Genomic DNA, 17265 nt, shown 5'->3' with positions numbered 1-17265 from the left:
CATCACATTTTTCACTCTGTCTTTTGCACTCAATATTGAGTTCAGCAATTTTTAATCATTACATCTACCTTCATTCTGCATTTTATTTTCTCTTGTTTCTTTGTTCCTTTTCTTTGCATTCTGCAGGCTGTTATTCAGCCACTCATGTCTCATCCATACACTTTTGTTCCTTTAAATTTACATGGTATTCCAATTTCTTTGGCTTTTGTACAATATGACCTTTTGTCATTGAATCTCTCCTGCCCTCTAACCTATAGCAGACCTTCTGTTTTGTTGTTCTTCTCACCCACCCCACCTTTCAATTCATCAAAAACTACTACTTTGTTCACTTTCCTCAATTATAATAAAAGGTCACAAATTTGAAATGTTAAGAGTGTACCTCCTCACAGGTGACCTGTTGGGTATTTCCAACACTTACCGTCCTTAAATTGAAAGATCATGAAAATAATTTGCAGTGTAGAATCACAGAAGTTTGTCATTTTTGAAGTTTTGGTGCAATCCAGACCTAATCTCATTAGTTTTTTTCCAATTTTCCCTGCATTCATATCCACTTCAAATATTTATTATTTTCTTTTAAAAGATATGATGGTCTCTGACATAAATGTTTGTTCTTGTAAAACTAACCTGCAGTGTAAAGAGAATTTTTCAAAGCATTCTTTTCCCTCTCATACTCTCAATTTTAAATTGATTACACTCCACAACCAAAGGAAATTGTTCTTCCCTATTCACTTCATCAAGCCCTTCTTAATAGTTAAATGAAAAAGCCTGCTTGGCCTCCTGTTTTGCAGCTTTCAATATTATTGATCTCACCCATCTTCTTCAAAAACTCTGCATTGTTGTCCAGTGAGGAGAGACTGTTTGTTTTTTTTAGAGTAGATGACTTACAGTGTGGAAACAGGCCCTTCGGCCCAACAAGTCCACAGCGACCTGCCAAAGCGCCATCCACCCACACCCATTCCCCTACATTTACCCCTTCTCCTAAATTATGGGCAATTTAGCTTGGCCAATTCACCTAACCTGCACATTTTTGGACTGTGGGAGGAAACTGGAGCACCCAGAGGAAACCCACGCAGACACTGGGAGAATATGCAAACTCCACACAGCCAGTCACCTGAGGCGGGAATTGAACCCGGTCTCTGACGCTGTGAGGCAGCAGTGCTAACCACTGTGCCACCGTGCCACCCACTTTCTCATCTGCTTCCATGCTTTTTTAATGTAATAAACAGCCAAAGTTTTGTTTGCAATATCTTCTCCTTCCTGTTCCCACAAAATTATTTTGTGTGCCCTCAATGATCCATCCTTCACCACCTCCTATTTCTCATCGACAAGTTGCCCCTTGGCAACAATATCCAAAAAGCCGTAGTTTTCCCAAATGCAGTGATGGCACCCAGTTCTATCTCATCACCATCACTTCCACCTCTAATGTTGCTAAGTTATCAGGCTGCTTATCTGACATCCACAACTGAATGATCAAAAATTTTCATTATTAAATAGTGGGAAGATTGGAACCATTGTTTTCAGTCCCCAATTAAAGCTCTATTTCCAAAGTACTAAGTCCGTCTCTGTTCCTGGCAAGAGTCTGAGGCTAAACCAGTCTATTTGCAACCTTGCTCGAGCCATGTTTGACCCAAGATGAGCTTCTGGCCATATGTTGTGGTTCTGTTCGCCGAGCTGGAAGTTTTTGCTGCAAACGTTTCGTTCCCTGGCTAGGGAACATCATCAGTGCTATTGGAGTCTCCTGTGAAGTGCTGCTTTGATGTTTCTTCCGGTATTTATAGTGGTTTGTTCTTGCCGTTTCCGGGTGTCAGTTTCAGCTGTAGTGGTTTGTATATGGGGTCCAGGTCCATGTGTCTGTTAATGGAGTTTGTGGATGAATGCCATGCCTCTAGGAATTCCCTGGCTGTTCTCTGTCTGGCTTATCCTATGATGGTAGTGTTTTCCCAGTCAAATTCATGTTCCTGGTTGTCTGAGTGTATGGCTACTAGGGATAGCTGGTCGTGTCGTTTTGTGGCTAGCTGATGTTCATGGATGCGGATTGTTAGCTGTCTTCCTGTTTGTCCTATATAGTGTTTTGTGCAGTCCTTGCATGGTATTTTGTAAACTACGTTAGTTTGGCTCGTGCTGGTTATTGGGTCCTTTGTTCTAGTGAGTTGTTGTCTGAGTGTGGAAGTTGGCTTGTGTGCTGTTGAGTCCTAGGACTCATAACAGCACACAAGCCAACTTCCACACTCAGACAACAACTCACTAGAACAAAGGACCCAATAACCAGCACGAGCCAAACTAACGTAGTTTACAAAATACCATGCAAGGACTGCACAAAACACTATATAGGACAAACAGGAAGACAGCTAACAATCCGCATCCATGAACATTAGCTAGCCACAAAACGACACGACCAGCTATCCCTAGTAGCCATACATTCAGACAACCAGGAACATGAATTTGACTGGGAAAGCACTACCATCATAGGACAAGCCAGACAGAGAACAGCCAGGGAATTCCTAGAGGCATGGCATTCATCCACAAACTCCATTAACAGACACATGGACCTGGACCCCATATACAAACCACTACAGCTGAAACTGACACCCGGAAACGGCAAGAACATCCATCAACAGACACATCGACCTGGACCCCACATACAAACTACTATAGCTGAAACTGACACCCGGAAGCGGCAAGAACAAACCACTATAAATACCGGAAGAAACATCAAAGCAGCGCTTCACAGGAGGCTCCAATAACACTGATGATGTTCCCTAGCCAGGGAACGAAACGTTTGCAGCAAAAACTTCCAGCTCGGCGAACAGAACCACAACAACGGACACCCGAGCTACAAATCTTCAACCAGACTTTAAACTTCTGGCCATATGTTCATACCATCATTAAGACCTTTTGTAACATCACCTGACATCATGTTTGTCCCAACTTAGCTTGTTGCCTCAAGATTTGTTGATTCCAATATACTTTTGGCTGGCCTCTCACATTTTGCTCTCTCCAAACTTGGGGCTATCCAAAACTCCACTGCCTATGTCATCCCTTAACCAGCACCCCATCACCTTATTTTCAAACTCCTCCACAGCCTCCTTTTCCTTTTTTCTTCCAGCACTGCTAAGCACTCATTTTGTGCATCCCTGATTTTAACTGCTACACAATTCATAGAATCCCTACGCTGTATGAACAGGCCATTCAAGCCCATCAAGTCCACAATGATCCTCTGAAGAGCATCCCGCCATGTCCCAACCCCTGACCTATCCCTGTAACCCTGTATTTCCTAGGGCTAATCCACCTAAGTGCTATTGCCAGAATATTGTCAGGGCACAAAGTCTTTATAGTATCTAGTGTATCCAGCTGTTTCTTGATTCAAAGTGGAGTGAACTGAATTGGCTGAAACCTAGCATCTGTGATGCCAGGGTGCTCTGGAGAAGGTCAAGATAGGTCATCCAGGCGGAACTTTGAGATGAAGATTGTAGCAAATGCTCCAGCTTTACTTTTTGCACCGATGTGCTAAGCTGTCCCATTATTGAGGTTGGCAATACTTGAGTTGTTTAGTTGTCCACAAACTTTCCTGCCCAATGTGGCAGGACTGTAGAACTTAGATCTGGCCCATGTGCTGTGGAATCGCTTAGATCGGTCTATTACTTGCTGCATATGATGTTTGGCACAGATATGTTAATTTCTTTCCTTAGATAAGGGACCTGAAACCATTCATGGTATGCCAGCTCTAGTTTGACTGGAGCCTTGCATATTTTTAGCAAAACCTTCCAACATTTATATTCCATTCCCTTTGAAATACAGGCTAACATTCCATTTGTCTTCCTTATTTCCTGCTGAATTTAGAGGCAAGTTTTTTTTAAATTCATGAATGAGCGCTCTGAAATCCTTCTGTTCTGTGACTTATTGCATTCTTTTTCAATTTTAAGCTGTTTACTGGTCATCTAGTTTTCCTGCTAAAATGCAAAACCTCACATTTTCCCTTATATTCATCTGACTAGTTTGTTACTACTCACTTAACCTGTCTTTATCCCTCTGCAAACTCTTTGTCATCCTCATTACTTGTCATCCCACCCATTTTGTGGCCTCCCCAAACGTGGCTCGAGTGCATTCACTTTCTTTACCCACGTCATTGTTACAAATAATTGTGGCCTCAGCACTAATTCCTGTGCACTGTACTAATTGCATGTTGCAGAGGTAAAAATGATTCTTTAACCCAACTCTCTATCTTCTATAAGTGTCCTGATATTAGTGATCCAATAGGCATCCCATTGATTTGTTTACAGATCTTGTCATTGAAGGTGAAGTTGGTTGTGAGGCACAGGCCTACTAGTTTGAGGATGCTGTCCTTGCTGATGGAGTTGATGCTGTTAGTGTTTGTGTCCTTGGCTCATCTAGCAGTGAGGCCAGTGTTTCTTTGACTAGGGTGATGTTTATTGATAAACATTGTATTCAGGAACAACAACCGATAAGCGCAGTCCACCGATTCCTGCACAACAGACTCAATCAAGAAGACATAACGCGCCCAGACAGTTTATCCATCCTGCCATGCATCAAAGACCCTCTGAGATGATGACTAGACTACTCTGGTCCCTAGGCATCATGGTAGCACCACACTGAAACAGCTCGTGATGAATTTAAAAAGGACCCCACGCCAACAACCAGTGGAATGAACGTCATATACAAAATACCCTGCAAGGACTACAACAAACATTACATTGGACAAACGGGCAGGAAACCACCAGGATACATGAACACCCACTAGCCATCAAAAGCCACCAACTGTCACTGCTATCCGTACACACAGACAAAGAGAGACACTAGTTCAACTGGGACAATGCGTCCATCCTGGGACAACTAAACAAAGACACACAAGGGAATTCCTAGTGTCCAAACTAGAACTCCATTAACAAACATATTAACTTGGACCCCATTTACCAACCTCTCAGAAGCAGAACTGCAATTGATATCAAATACCACAACAAACCAAGACAGATAGATAAATAGCAAGCAGGGCAGAACACCAACGCTTCATTGGAGGCTCAGTGATGATGTTACCTAGCATGGTAAAGTTGGTGGCTCCCAATCACAAACTGCCAGTGATTGGGACCCAGAGACCAAAATGACAAGTAGTTGTTCTCTAACCTACCCTTTTAGCCAAGAAGGATGTGCAGTACGAAAAGAATACAAGGAGTAAAACCTGGGAAGAAAATAATAGTTTTAAAGAAGTGTTTACCAAACTGAAAAGAAACACTTTACTGGTTATAAACTTAAAACACAATATATCAATCCACAAAGTGGCATCAATTCATGACAATTGCATTAGCAATCTTTCCACAATTAACTAGGACCTGCTCACTAATTTGCCCCAAGTCTAGTCAAGGTGGCGACAAACAGATCCTGGTAGCAGGCAACTGAGGAGTATGGTTAGTCTGACTGCCTGCCCTTCATTTGTGGTTGTGTACATTCCTAGTTGTCCTTAGAGAGGCTTGCATTATCCACGGGCACACTTGAGGACATGAATGGGCTAGTTGTTACTTCAGGGGTTGCATTATTATTATAAATATCCAAAATTAAATATTTTCATATTGAATGATTTGTTGGAGTGCTCCTTTAAAAGATCGGCAGTCTTTAGTTCAGTTTAATTTTACACTGTTTTTAAAAGAGCTTCCATGTCTAATGGATAAATTTCTCTTTGTAAGTTTGCAGTCTTGTTATAATAGAGGTAACATGGCATCTTGGAAAACTGCATCATTGACAGAGTAGAACAGGATTTTCCCCTGTGATGTAGGACCCAGATGTCAGTGTCAAATAGGGGTCATAACCTGCATGTGGGGGTAACAGTCACTTGGCATTGATTTTCCTAAAAATGGGCCAATTAGTAGCCACAGGGCAGTCTCACCATCCAATTAAGCAGGCTGGTTTTCAACTGGAGGGCCAAGAGGTTGCTCTTTTACCTTGGAAGAAGGTTAAGCCTGCAGTTTAGAAAGATGGAGACAAAACACTTCTGTTTTGAGGTGCTGTCTCTGCATATTTTAAAACTTAGAAGATGAAAGAAAGAGCTTAGCTGCCAGGCCATTGCTGTGAAAAGAAAACCCCCATCACCAGTGATGATATGTAGCTGAATCCAGGCAAATAGAGACCCTCAACTTAACCCATGCAAATTCTACCAATTCAACCATCCCATCCCCCAATGTCTTCTGGCCTCGACCCAGACATATCAGTGGGCCTGTAGGCCAAATAGAAAATTCTACCTACTTCTGACAATCAGCTGTAAAGGGTTTTCTAATCCCTTTAATGGATTCCCTGTGCTTGCAGAAGTGGCTCTTCAGCTGCTGATCCTGTCTCCAAAAAGTAAAGCCAAGAAGCAATGGTGATAGTAAATTGACATGCTGGCTAGTGGCATAAATGTTCATACCCACCTATCTCTGTAGTGTTCTCATTCGCGGTCAGAAGTCTTATGCCAGTGCCAACAAAGAAAGGCATGCAATTGAGCGTAGCACTTTGTTGAATTCTTGTATGGAACTTCTGTTCTGATATGATGTAAGGTAGGTACCTTTGAAGAAAGCTACTTTTAATTGAAAATTTTCAGATTATAAAATTTATCAGAAAACTAATACCATTAAAACTGTTTTCTTCAAAAGATATGTGCAGAAAATCGCAATCGTCATTCAGAAAACATGGAGAGGTTATCGTAGCAGAATGGAATTCAGAAGCATGGTTCAGGTAAAGACCTTGATTCTATTAGGCAATTCTAATTAACTTAGCTCTTGACAAAGATGCATTAAAAATGGAATGATGTTTTATGTTCATTTAAAGAACTTCAATCTTCATGTTAATTAATTTTCATTTTATGGACAAAATTTGGATCTATTATAACCTACTGGAATTTTAAATACAAATATTTGGATGTTTAGCCAAGCTAACATACCTCTAGGATTGGTAGTGCCCAATTTTCATGGACACATTCTGATCCAGAACCGTTTGAGCCATGCACATGTATTTGTGAGAAATAGTGCTATTGATGCTATCCTGGTTTTTAAAAAAGTATCATTTGTGCAGTTAGTATCTACTGGAAGGATGCAGAGCAGGCAGATTGTGCCAGCAGTCAGTGTGCGAGGCTCATTTGATGACATAGCTGTAATTTATGGAGCTCCATGCTCCAGCCAACACTCTTAAGCTTGCAGAGGTGAACATGTTAAGCACCAAGCAGAATCCCACTTCTCTTCACCTTTCTTCCCAACACCTCATCCCCACTGCCTAATTTAATAGAACTGTCAAGTATTTACAGTTTTATTATAAGATGTTTCTTATCTAAATTACATGGAGTATACAGCACATAAACAGGCAATTCAATCCAAAAAGCAATTACACCCATTCTAACATTTTGTTTCAACTGAATCTCCACCCCTTCTTTCTTATTTAATTCCATCAGCAAAACTTTCTATTTCTAACAGCAATTAAAGAGAGAGACAATATTTACTGTTTGAGAGGAGAATGGTGATTAACTGGCAAGTGGACACAGATTGATGGAGGTGTTGCCATGAAGGATATATCAATTCATGATGATTGACAATTTTGATGTGATTTCTCAGGACAATGCCTTTACTAATGAACCAATGATTGGCAGTCACCTGCTTGGCGAAAGTGAGGACTGCAGATCTACAGATCAGAGTCAAGATTACAGTGGGCTGGAAAAACACAGCCAGTCAGGCAGCATCCGAGGAGCAGGAAAATCAACGCTTCGGGCAAAAGCCATTCATCAGGAATGCGGCTGGGAGCCTCCGGGGTACAGAGATAAATGGGAGGGGGTGAGGCTGGGGAGAAGGTAGGTAAGAGTGCAGTAGGTGGATGGAGGTGGGGATGAAGATGATAGGTCAGAGAGGAGGGTGGAGCGGATAGCTGGGAAGGAGGATTGGCAGGTAGGACAGGTCATGATGATGGTGCTGAGCTGGCAGGTTGGAACTGGGGTTGGGTTTTGTGGGGGTGTGGGAAAATGAGGAAAGTGGTGAAGTCCACATTGATGCTCTAGGGTTGAAGTGTTCTGAGGCATTCTTCCTCTAGATGTCTGGTGGTGGGGGAGTGGCAGTGAAGGAGGCCCAGGACCTGCATGTCCTTGACAGAGCAGGAGAGGGGAGTTGAAATGTTCAGCCATGGGACGTTGGGTTTGATTGGTGTGGGTGCCCTGAAGATGTTCCCTGAAGCGCTTTGCGAGAAGGCGTCTGGTCTCCCCAATGTAAAGGAGACCGCGTCAGGAACAACAGATATAATAAATGTCATTGGTGGATGCGCAAATGAAACTTTGGATGCGGAAGGCTCCTTTGGGGCCTTGGATGGAGGTGGTGGGGAGTTGTTGGCACGTGTTTTGCAATTCCTGAGGTGGCTGGGGAAGGTGCCAGGAGGCGAGAGTGGGTTGTTGGGGGCGTGGACCTAACCAGGTAGTCACAGAGGGAACAGTCTTTGCGGAAAGCGAATGTGAGTGGGGAGGGATATATATCGCTGGTGGTGAGGTCCATTTGTAGGTGGCGGAAATGACAACAGATGATGCAGTATGTGGAGGTTGGTGGGGTGGAAGGTGAGGACCAGGGGTATTCTGTCCTTGTTGCGATTGGCAGGGTGGGGTTTGAGGGCGGAGGTGCGGGACGTGGATGAGATGCTTTGGAGGGCATCTTCAATCACATGGGAGGGGAAATTATAGTATCTGGTGTGTTCTGTGGTGGAACTAGTCCTCCTGGAAGCAGATATGGCAGAGGCGGAGGAATTGGGAATACAGGATAGCATTTTTACAGGAGGTAGAGTGGGAACAGATGTAATCCAGGTAGCTGTGGGAGTCGGTGAGTTTGTAAAAAATATTAGTGTTGAGCCGCTCAACATTGATGGAGATGGAGAGGTTCAGGAAGGGGAGGGAGGTGTCAGTGATGGTTCAAGTGAATTTAAGGTCAGGGTGGAATGTGTTGGTGAACTGCTCAATGTCTTCATGGGAGCACGAGGTGTCTCATCAATGTAGTGGAGGAAGAGGTGGGGAGTGTTGCTAGTGTAACTACAGAAGATGGACTGTTCTATGTAGCTAACAAAGAGACAGGCGTAGCTGGGGCCCATCCAGGTACCCATGGCTACCCCTTTGGTCTGGAGGAAGTGGGAGGATTCGAAGGAGAAATTGCTATGGGTGAGGACCAGTTCAGCCAAACTAATGAGAGTGTCAGTGGAAGGGTACTGGTGGGCACATCGGGAGAGGAAGAAACTGAGGGCTTGGAGGCCCTGGTCATAGCGGATGGAGGTATAGAGGGATTGGATGTCACCTGCTTTGTTGAGTTGAAATTAGGTACAGTAACTTCTGTCTGCAAAAAAAAACCTTGTTCATTCATACACAAGTGCATTCAACTGCAAGCCCAGTTGACAATCCTAAATCAGTTAATGTATAATATAGACTGTGCAAAGAATTACATCAAATGTTGTAAGATTGTGGATTAACATCTCATTTTGGACATTGTGTTGCAAACTTTGCAATGTACTTTGATCTTGTTCTGAACAGCCAAAGGTATGTGCTGTTTGTTAGGATCCTCCAATATTGGGGATGTTCAGTCTAGATAGTTGGTATCATACCAACACTGAAATTCATACACCGCATTACTCACTTGTCTGCAGGTAGAATGTCTTTTTGGTTTGTCGCCAACATCCTGTTAGTGGCAGACACCATTCACATATCTGCTGTATAGCTTATGTGTAGCTGCCTGCTCATTCTTGATGAAGGGCTTTTGCCCGAAATGTTGATTTTCCTGCTCCTCAGATGTAGCCTGACCTGCTGTGCTTTTACAGCACCACCCTAATCTTGACTCTTCTGTGTAGCTGCTGTTCACCTGTTGCTCAAACTTTTGAGATTCCATACTATTACAGAATAATGTGCAGTGGATTGGGCAGTAGCAAACTGATTTTGTTTCCTTTACATCCATTCTGACTGCCTTTCTCTGTCCTCCAATGTACTTCTGCAAACTGCTGTATGGTTGTTGGAAGGCTACTAACTTTCATAACTAGAATGACTAGGGCTGAGACGAAAATCAGTAATGCTGAGAGAACAAGACAATTTTCTGCTTAATGTTCCAGTGCCACTCAATCAGTGTGATGCCTCAGCCTCATGCCATCATGGTAATCTGATGGTGAACAAGACAGTCTGCAGCATTCACAACCATATTGGCAGTTGTTGGACCTTGCATAACAGTTTGAGCATGCATCAAGTTTAGTTGACCTGACACGCAAGGAATCTCAACTTTTGTAGCAAGACTTCTAGTAGCATCCACCATGACCTGCTTTGTCATGTTTGGGACCACCAAGTGGACAAAACGATTTGATCATGCTGGAAAGGATGGAGTTCCAGTTCTGCTCAAAGTATTGTGCCAAATTGGTACCGGAACCTTCCATTCCTTTGACTGCTTTCTGGCAGGCATTCCATGCTTCAAGTGTTTCATTGCATGTACACATCAGCTTTTTTTCTATATCCTTGCCCATTGAAGTATTTCAGAGCACAATGTTAAGATCTCAACACCTTGGTGAGCTCACCTCTGCCTTATTCCAACCCCAGCCCTGACCACATTTGTGGGACACTGGGAATTGTTTAGGGAGAATGTAGAAAGGCTACATTCTATGCATAAATCTAGAATTAAGGAAAAAAATTAATCTCTAGTTTCTTACACTATCATTAGGCTTTGTATGTCTTGACAGATACAATCCATTTGTGGCTGGTGTCGCACCAGATGCAGACCCTGCTTCTAAGCTATCCTCTTGATAACATGTGCAAATTTAAGCTGTGTTTACAAATATTAAATGTGAAGTACAACATTATGCTCTTGTCCCAGTGCCTAGTGAGGTTGTGATTCTTGGGTCTTGGATAAGTAAAAAGTCACTGGGAAAGGTTGTGATGAGGAAGTAGGGATTAAAGTAAGAGGAATATGCTTATGCCATCTGTAACTTGTAGGCAGAAGAAATTTTGAGATGAGGAAAAGTAGGATATGAGGAGAAGGATATCATTGTTTTGATTGGATTCAAGGAGAAAGTGAGGACTGCAGATGCTGGAGATCAGAGCTGAAAATGTGTTGCTGGAAAAGCGCAGCAGGTCAGGCAGCATTCAAGGAACAGGAGAATCAACGTTTCGGGCATAAGCCTGACCTGCTGCGCTTTTCCAGCAACACATTTTCAGCTTTGATTGGATTCAGCCAAGGCTACTTTGCAGTTGGTAATGTTTCCTGTGTTGCCCCCTGTGAACTACAGGATAAAAGACTACCTCTCTCCATCTGGTTAATGCTCGCTGCTCTTGTATATAACCTGCTCTTGGCAAGGGAGAAAGAACTGTCATTGAGTGTGATTTGAAGTGATTTGAGCAGTGACTGAGTCTGATTCAGTTGGAAGATATGGTATTTGAGGAGGCATTCACTGAGCTTGCCTGCTTATGTAAGATCATTAAACATCTTGCAACTGAATTCATTGCATTGACCTCCATATCTGTCTGTTCCCACTTCCTTCTAGATCTGTGATTGTATGCAGTCTTGACTCCCTCTGGAAAAGGTAGATACTTCTCCTTTCCACCACCAATGTAGCACTGAAAAACATCAGTTCCCATCCACTCCTATGTTCACCTGTTCTCTTTTTCAAAAGTCACTTAAAACTTATAACCCTTATAGCTTATAGTGAAGTAACTCCATAGAGGCCAGCATCCTGTCACCCAGTCACTATTTACACTTGCATAGTATTTGACATTAGTCTCGCTTCCTCAGAGCCGGCTCTGAGTGAACAGAACTTCTGATGCTCCTGTTCATTTTTTTTTATATCTGTCAAACACAAGAAAGAATACATCTGACAAAAATGCTTGACTAGTGAGCCTCCCAGCTTTTGAAGTCTCTTGTGATGGGAGCAGAGATTAGAGAATCAAACATCCAGGTCAACATGTGAACCGGGACACCATCAACAGCAATGTTAAAATAACTCAGTGAACAGGATATCTGACACTGATACTCCTGTTCTTTTCTTTTTCTTTTTTTTTCTTTATTGTGAAAGACACAAGGTGTACAAACCTTCATTCAATTTCCACCACCAGGAAGAAAGGAAACACCCAAGTGGCCAGTGACCAGCAGTGCCCTTGACATCAAAGGGCAATGCTGCATGGTCAAGCAGTGAGGGATGCTCCTGTTCATATCTCTAAGCGCTCTGATTGGATCTAGTTAACAGCCCCACCTATCGAACTCATATTCCAAGATGTCCACCAAGCTGACCTTGTTACAATCACAACATTCCTCCCCCTCTTTTTTTTATATATAGCCTTTCCTGGGATGTTTTCACACTGGGTCTGGTTTCTCCAACTCCGCATCAGATACAGGCCACTTGTACCAGACTGTAGCCCACCTCTTGTGTCCAGAAAGTTAGAAGAAATTCATCCTCCTCTTCAGCTGGTAAAAGTGTTGGGCTACGACATCCGCCATGGCCATCTCAATCCAAGGTTTCTTCAACGTTAGATGGAGGGAGAGAACCCACACTTTCTGACAGCCTCCAAATGTTCTGAGGGCCGGGTATATTTTGCTCCTACCTCATTCATGAGTTTGCAGCTTTCCTGTGGTTGATATGCTTGTTCAATAACTGCCTCACCTACCCAACTTTGTACGTCATTGACCATGCCTCTTGCCCATGCAGGATAATCCCCGAGGTTGTGATGCCAAGCTTTGTCCCCTGAAGTAAACTGTCTCTTGCTGAGAGGAATCTTGTTTCCAGCATTGATGCTCCATTCCCCCCCCCCCCCCCCTTCCCCATTGGGGTTCTGGAGAGATCAGATTTAATCTGGTGCACATTGGTAACTCTCCTGGAGCTGTCCCTGTAGTTGCATGAAGGGTGGTCTGACAATCAGGACTGTTTGGTATCAACTGAAGCTGTGGAGCTATTTTTTTAAGTCTGGCTTCAAAGTTGGGACTGCTCTTTCCACCAGACTGTTAGATGATGGATAATATGGAGCTGTCCTTGTATCCTTGTATGCCAAATGTCACTTAGGCAATATATGAATTCCTTCATGGTAAATGAAAACCTGTTGGCCATGACACTTCCTGGAGTCAGATTATTGCAAAAGATATTCACCGCTTTTCTATCTCTGTCCTCATGTTTGACTAATAAGCCCTGCACACTGATTGGGCATCCACAATGCCTAAGAAGATTGTGCCGGCTCTTTTGGGGATCAATCAACATGTAACCGAATCCATGATTTGCCTGGCAGTTCTCATGAATAGGGTGGGGACTGGTTCTGCAGGCAGTAATATTTGTCCTTGTTGGCATTTTGGCCACCGTCCCACCAACATAGCTATGTCTTCAAGGTTTGTGCGAAGGTTTGTAGCTCGGGTGCTCGTTGTTGTGGTTCTGTTCTCTTTGTTGTGTGTTAGTTTGGCCATTTTTTCCTTTAGTAGTGTTTTTTTGCGGTGTGTTGTCCTGTTCTGTCCTATAGTGACAGCCTGTTCTATGGCCTGGGTCCATTCAAGATTAGTGCAAAAAGAAGAAGAGGAACACCTATACAAGGTATTCGCCAAAAACGGATACCCGCGCAACTTCATCAACAGATGCCTAAGAGAAAGACCACAGAACGAGGACATGCCACAACCCAAAGGACTAGCCACATTACCATACATCAGGAGCGTTTCTGAACTCACAGCCAGACTACTGCGACCCTTAGGACTCATAACAGCACACAAACCAACAGCCACGCTCTGACAACAACTCACTAGAACGAAGGACCCGATACCCAACATGAGCAAAACTAATGTAGTGTACAAAATACCATGCAAGGACTGCACAAAACACTATATAGGACAAACAGGAAGACCGCTAACAATCCGCATACATGAACATCAACTAGCCACGAAACGACACGACCAGTTATCCCTAGTAGCCACACACACAGACAACAAGCAACATGAATTCGACTGGGACAACACCACTATCATAGGGCAAGCCAGACAGAGAACAGCCAGGGAATTCCTAGAGGCATGGCATTCATCCACAAACTCCATCAACAAACACATCGACCTGGACCCAATATACCAACCACTACAGCGGACAGCTGAAACTGACACCCGGAAGCGGCAAGGACAGACCACTATAAATACTGGAAGAAACATCAAAGAAGCGCTTCGCAGGAGGCTCCAGAGCACTGATGATGTCGCCTAGCCAGGGGACGAAACATTTGCAACAAAAACTTCCAGCTTGGCGAACAGAACCACAACATAGCTATGTCTGCATCCAATCCTGGCCACCAGACATAACTTCTCACCAATATCTTCATTTTGGCCACATCTGGGTGACCTTTAGTGGAGTTCAGCCAGTATCTGTTAGTGACCTTTGCTCAGGACAATCACTCTTCCTCCCCATAATAAAATGTCATCCTCTACAGCGATCTATTCTTGCTGGCTCCTGAAAGATTTCAGTTCTTTCCCCCATTTGACTCATTTGTTTCCCCCACTACCATTTGTTTTTGTTTTGCCAGGACTGGATCTTTTTATGTCTACAGTTTGATACTGTCAGTGGTGACTAGAAGGTTTAAAATCAGAACTGACTCTTCTAGTGGCAGCACCACCAGTGGTGTGTCTGCCGTGGGAGGCAGTTCAAGGCGCCCGAATTTGCTGCTTTGCCTCCTGGACAATGTTCTAATTTGTAATAGTATGCACTTAGAATGAGAGCCCATCCCTGAATTCGACCTGAAGCTATGGGCCTTGTCCTCTTTGAGTAGCCACAGCAGAGGTTTGTGGTCTGTTTACTATTACAAATTTACATTAGTAAAACATTCTCTCTCTCACCAAAGATAACTGCTTTATGTGGGCATACTTGAGCTCTGAATCAGCCAAAGTCCTAGATGCGTATGCTGTTGGGCATTCCTCTCCATTGGGCCATCTGTGAGCCAACACTATCCAATAGCATAAGGAGAGACATTGCATGTCACTACCAGATCCTGCTTTTTGGGTGCCACCATCTTAGATGATGATAGCTGCTTCTTCACTTCCCTAAGGACTACATCTTGGCTGTGAAACCATTCCTAAGGCTGACCCTTTATCAATAGCAGATGGAAAGGTGCCAGGATGGAGGCCAGTTTACATGTGAACTTTCTGTAATAATTCACCAGCCCAAGAAAGTAGTAAGCCACAGCATCTTTGATCATCCTCACTATCTTTCAATGGGTGTAACTTGCTCTTGTCGGCTCTGTAGCTCAAGTGGGTCACTTGAGGGTGTCCAGACCACATTTTTCCCTTCTAAGGCATACACCCATTTTGGAGAAACATCTAAGGACTATTTCCAAATTCTCTAAATGCTCTTTATTAGTCTTTCCTATTATTAGCAAAATCAGAAGTCACACGACACCAGGTTATAATCTAACCGATTTACTTGAAATCACAAGATTTGGAAAGCTGCTCCTTCAGGTGATTTCACTTAACCTGTTGGACTATAACCTGGTGTCATGAGACTTCTGACTTCTGTCCACCCCAGTCCGGCACCATTGCTTCCGCAACATGGCAATTATTTACATTTCATCCAAATGAAGGTCAACCTGCGGTAGACCTTGTAAAATGTTCTCCATCGTCTGCTAAAAATGGCACAGGCTGACAATACCCCAAATGGCAGTCTCATATTGTTATGAACCTTTTATGGGTATTAATTGTAACATACCTTTGGGAATCCTTATCTAACCGCAATTGCGCTCATGTTCAGCTTCATGAAGGAAATACCCCTTCCCACCCACCCCCAGTTTTGCATACAAGTCCTCTATGCCCAGCATTGGATATTTATCCAGCTGCAAGAAATGGCTTGCTAATTAAAATCCCCACAAAGGCAAAACGACCAGTTGGGCTTCACAGTTGGTACAACTGGTGCTGACAATTTTGCAATCTGCACTGGATTGATGATTCCTTCATTTTCCAGTCTCTTGATTTCTGTTCCTACTTTTACATTGCAAGGCAAATGGCACAGGGCAGAGCAGGTGGAATTGCTTCCTGGTCAACATGCAAGGTGGCCTTGCCTCCTTTGATAAGCCCTAGAGTGAAAAATTGTCCAGATATTTAATTATGACTTTCCTCAGGTAACTAATAAAGGTGAATCTTCCTCAACCAATTTCACTCCTTCAGACTAAGCCCCAAGCCTTTACGGCAATCAGTGGTAACTGAATCAGTTGCCTCATAAGAGAGACTGGAACTGAAATTTTGTAATGATTGTCAGGTATAGGTTCTTAATCTAACTTCTGTCTTATGCAAATTTAAGAGCGAATTTTCTGCAAGACTGGTTCTGCAATCACTGGTACAGCCACGACTGATATCAACCTCCATTAGAACCAGGTGATCACTTAACCAGATGTTTATTTTGATTAGTTCTGATTTAGATTTCACTAAGCAATTTAAAGATATAGATAGGCTTTCCAGAGTGTGCACTCTCCTGGATATTGACCTATGAATTATCTTACTCAATTCAGTTTCTGATAAGATTCTTTTGCTGTCTAGAGTCCACATACCAGCAGCAACTACAATGGCTTGCTGGCCCGGATCCTGAGGAAAATGTTAACCATTTGGCCAAGTTATGGCTTGTTTTGGGATTTTCCTGTGGGCTGATCTAGTGTCCCTCTATCAGGATGTCTGCTGAGTGAGCCTGTGCAGTTGCCTTTACTCAACTGAAGACCCACAAGCTTGGTCAGCCTGGCGAGAGTGTTTACTTTCATGAGCATACCCTGGAACTCATATGCACCACTTGCTGCATTTTCTAATGACAAAACCAGTTGCCGTTTTGAAGTCCAAGTGGGCTTTAGCTAGTATGCACTTTTGCATGGTTACATTATTAATCCCATATACCAAGCGGTTTCTCAGATCTCATTAAGTATTAAACCAAAGTCATATGCCTCTGCCAGTCATCTTAACTTCATCAAGAACCCAGACATGGATTTCCCTGCTTCTCAAACTGCCAAGTAAAACTGATAGTGTCTCAGAATTTGAGGAAACTTGGAGTCATAATATTCTTTAACCAAATCTGTCAACTCTTGAAATATTTTAGTGTCAGGTACCTTATGAAAAGTTAGGTTCCTAATAAGCAAATAATAATCAGCAGCTTGTCAGAAGAATTACTAACCACTTGTTGCTTTTCAGCTGCCCCAATATCATTTGCCTAGAAAAGTAATTCCATATTCTTTCCATATATTGGGCCCAGTGTTTGACAGCAGGATGAAATGAATCAAGATTGCCAAATAACAGCGTGATGCTAGAAATGCTTACCTCA

The 17265-nt window shown here is 43.1% G+C and overlaps 1 protein-coding gene across 1 annotated transcript in view; it reads left to right on the top strand.

The window, feature by feature from the left end:
• The window catches only part of spata17 (spermatogenesis associated 17), a 107566-nt gene that overhangs the window by 11802 nt on the left and 78499 nt on the right, over positions 1–17265 (top strand). Inside the window, exon 3 of the mRNA XM_060831454.1 lies at positions 6639–6720. Within this exon, the coding sequence (XP_060687437.1) occupies positions 6639–6720 (82 nt within the window). The remainder of the gene's footprint in view (positions 1–6638; positions 6721–17265) is intronic.

This window comes from Hemiscyllium ocellatum, chromosome 10 (assembly GCF_020745735.1).
Source record: "Hemiscyllium ocellatum isolate sHemOce1 chromosome 10, sHemOce1.pat.X.cur, whole genome shotgun sequence".
NCBI lineage: Eukaryota > Metazoa > Chordata > Chondrichthyes > Orectolobiformes > Hemiscylliidae > Hemiscyllium > Hemiscyllium ocellatum.
This window is presented reverse-complemented; position numbering and strand designations above follow the sequence as displayed.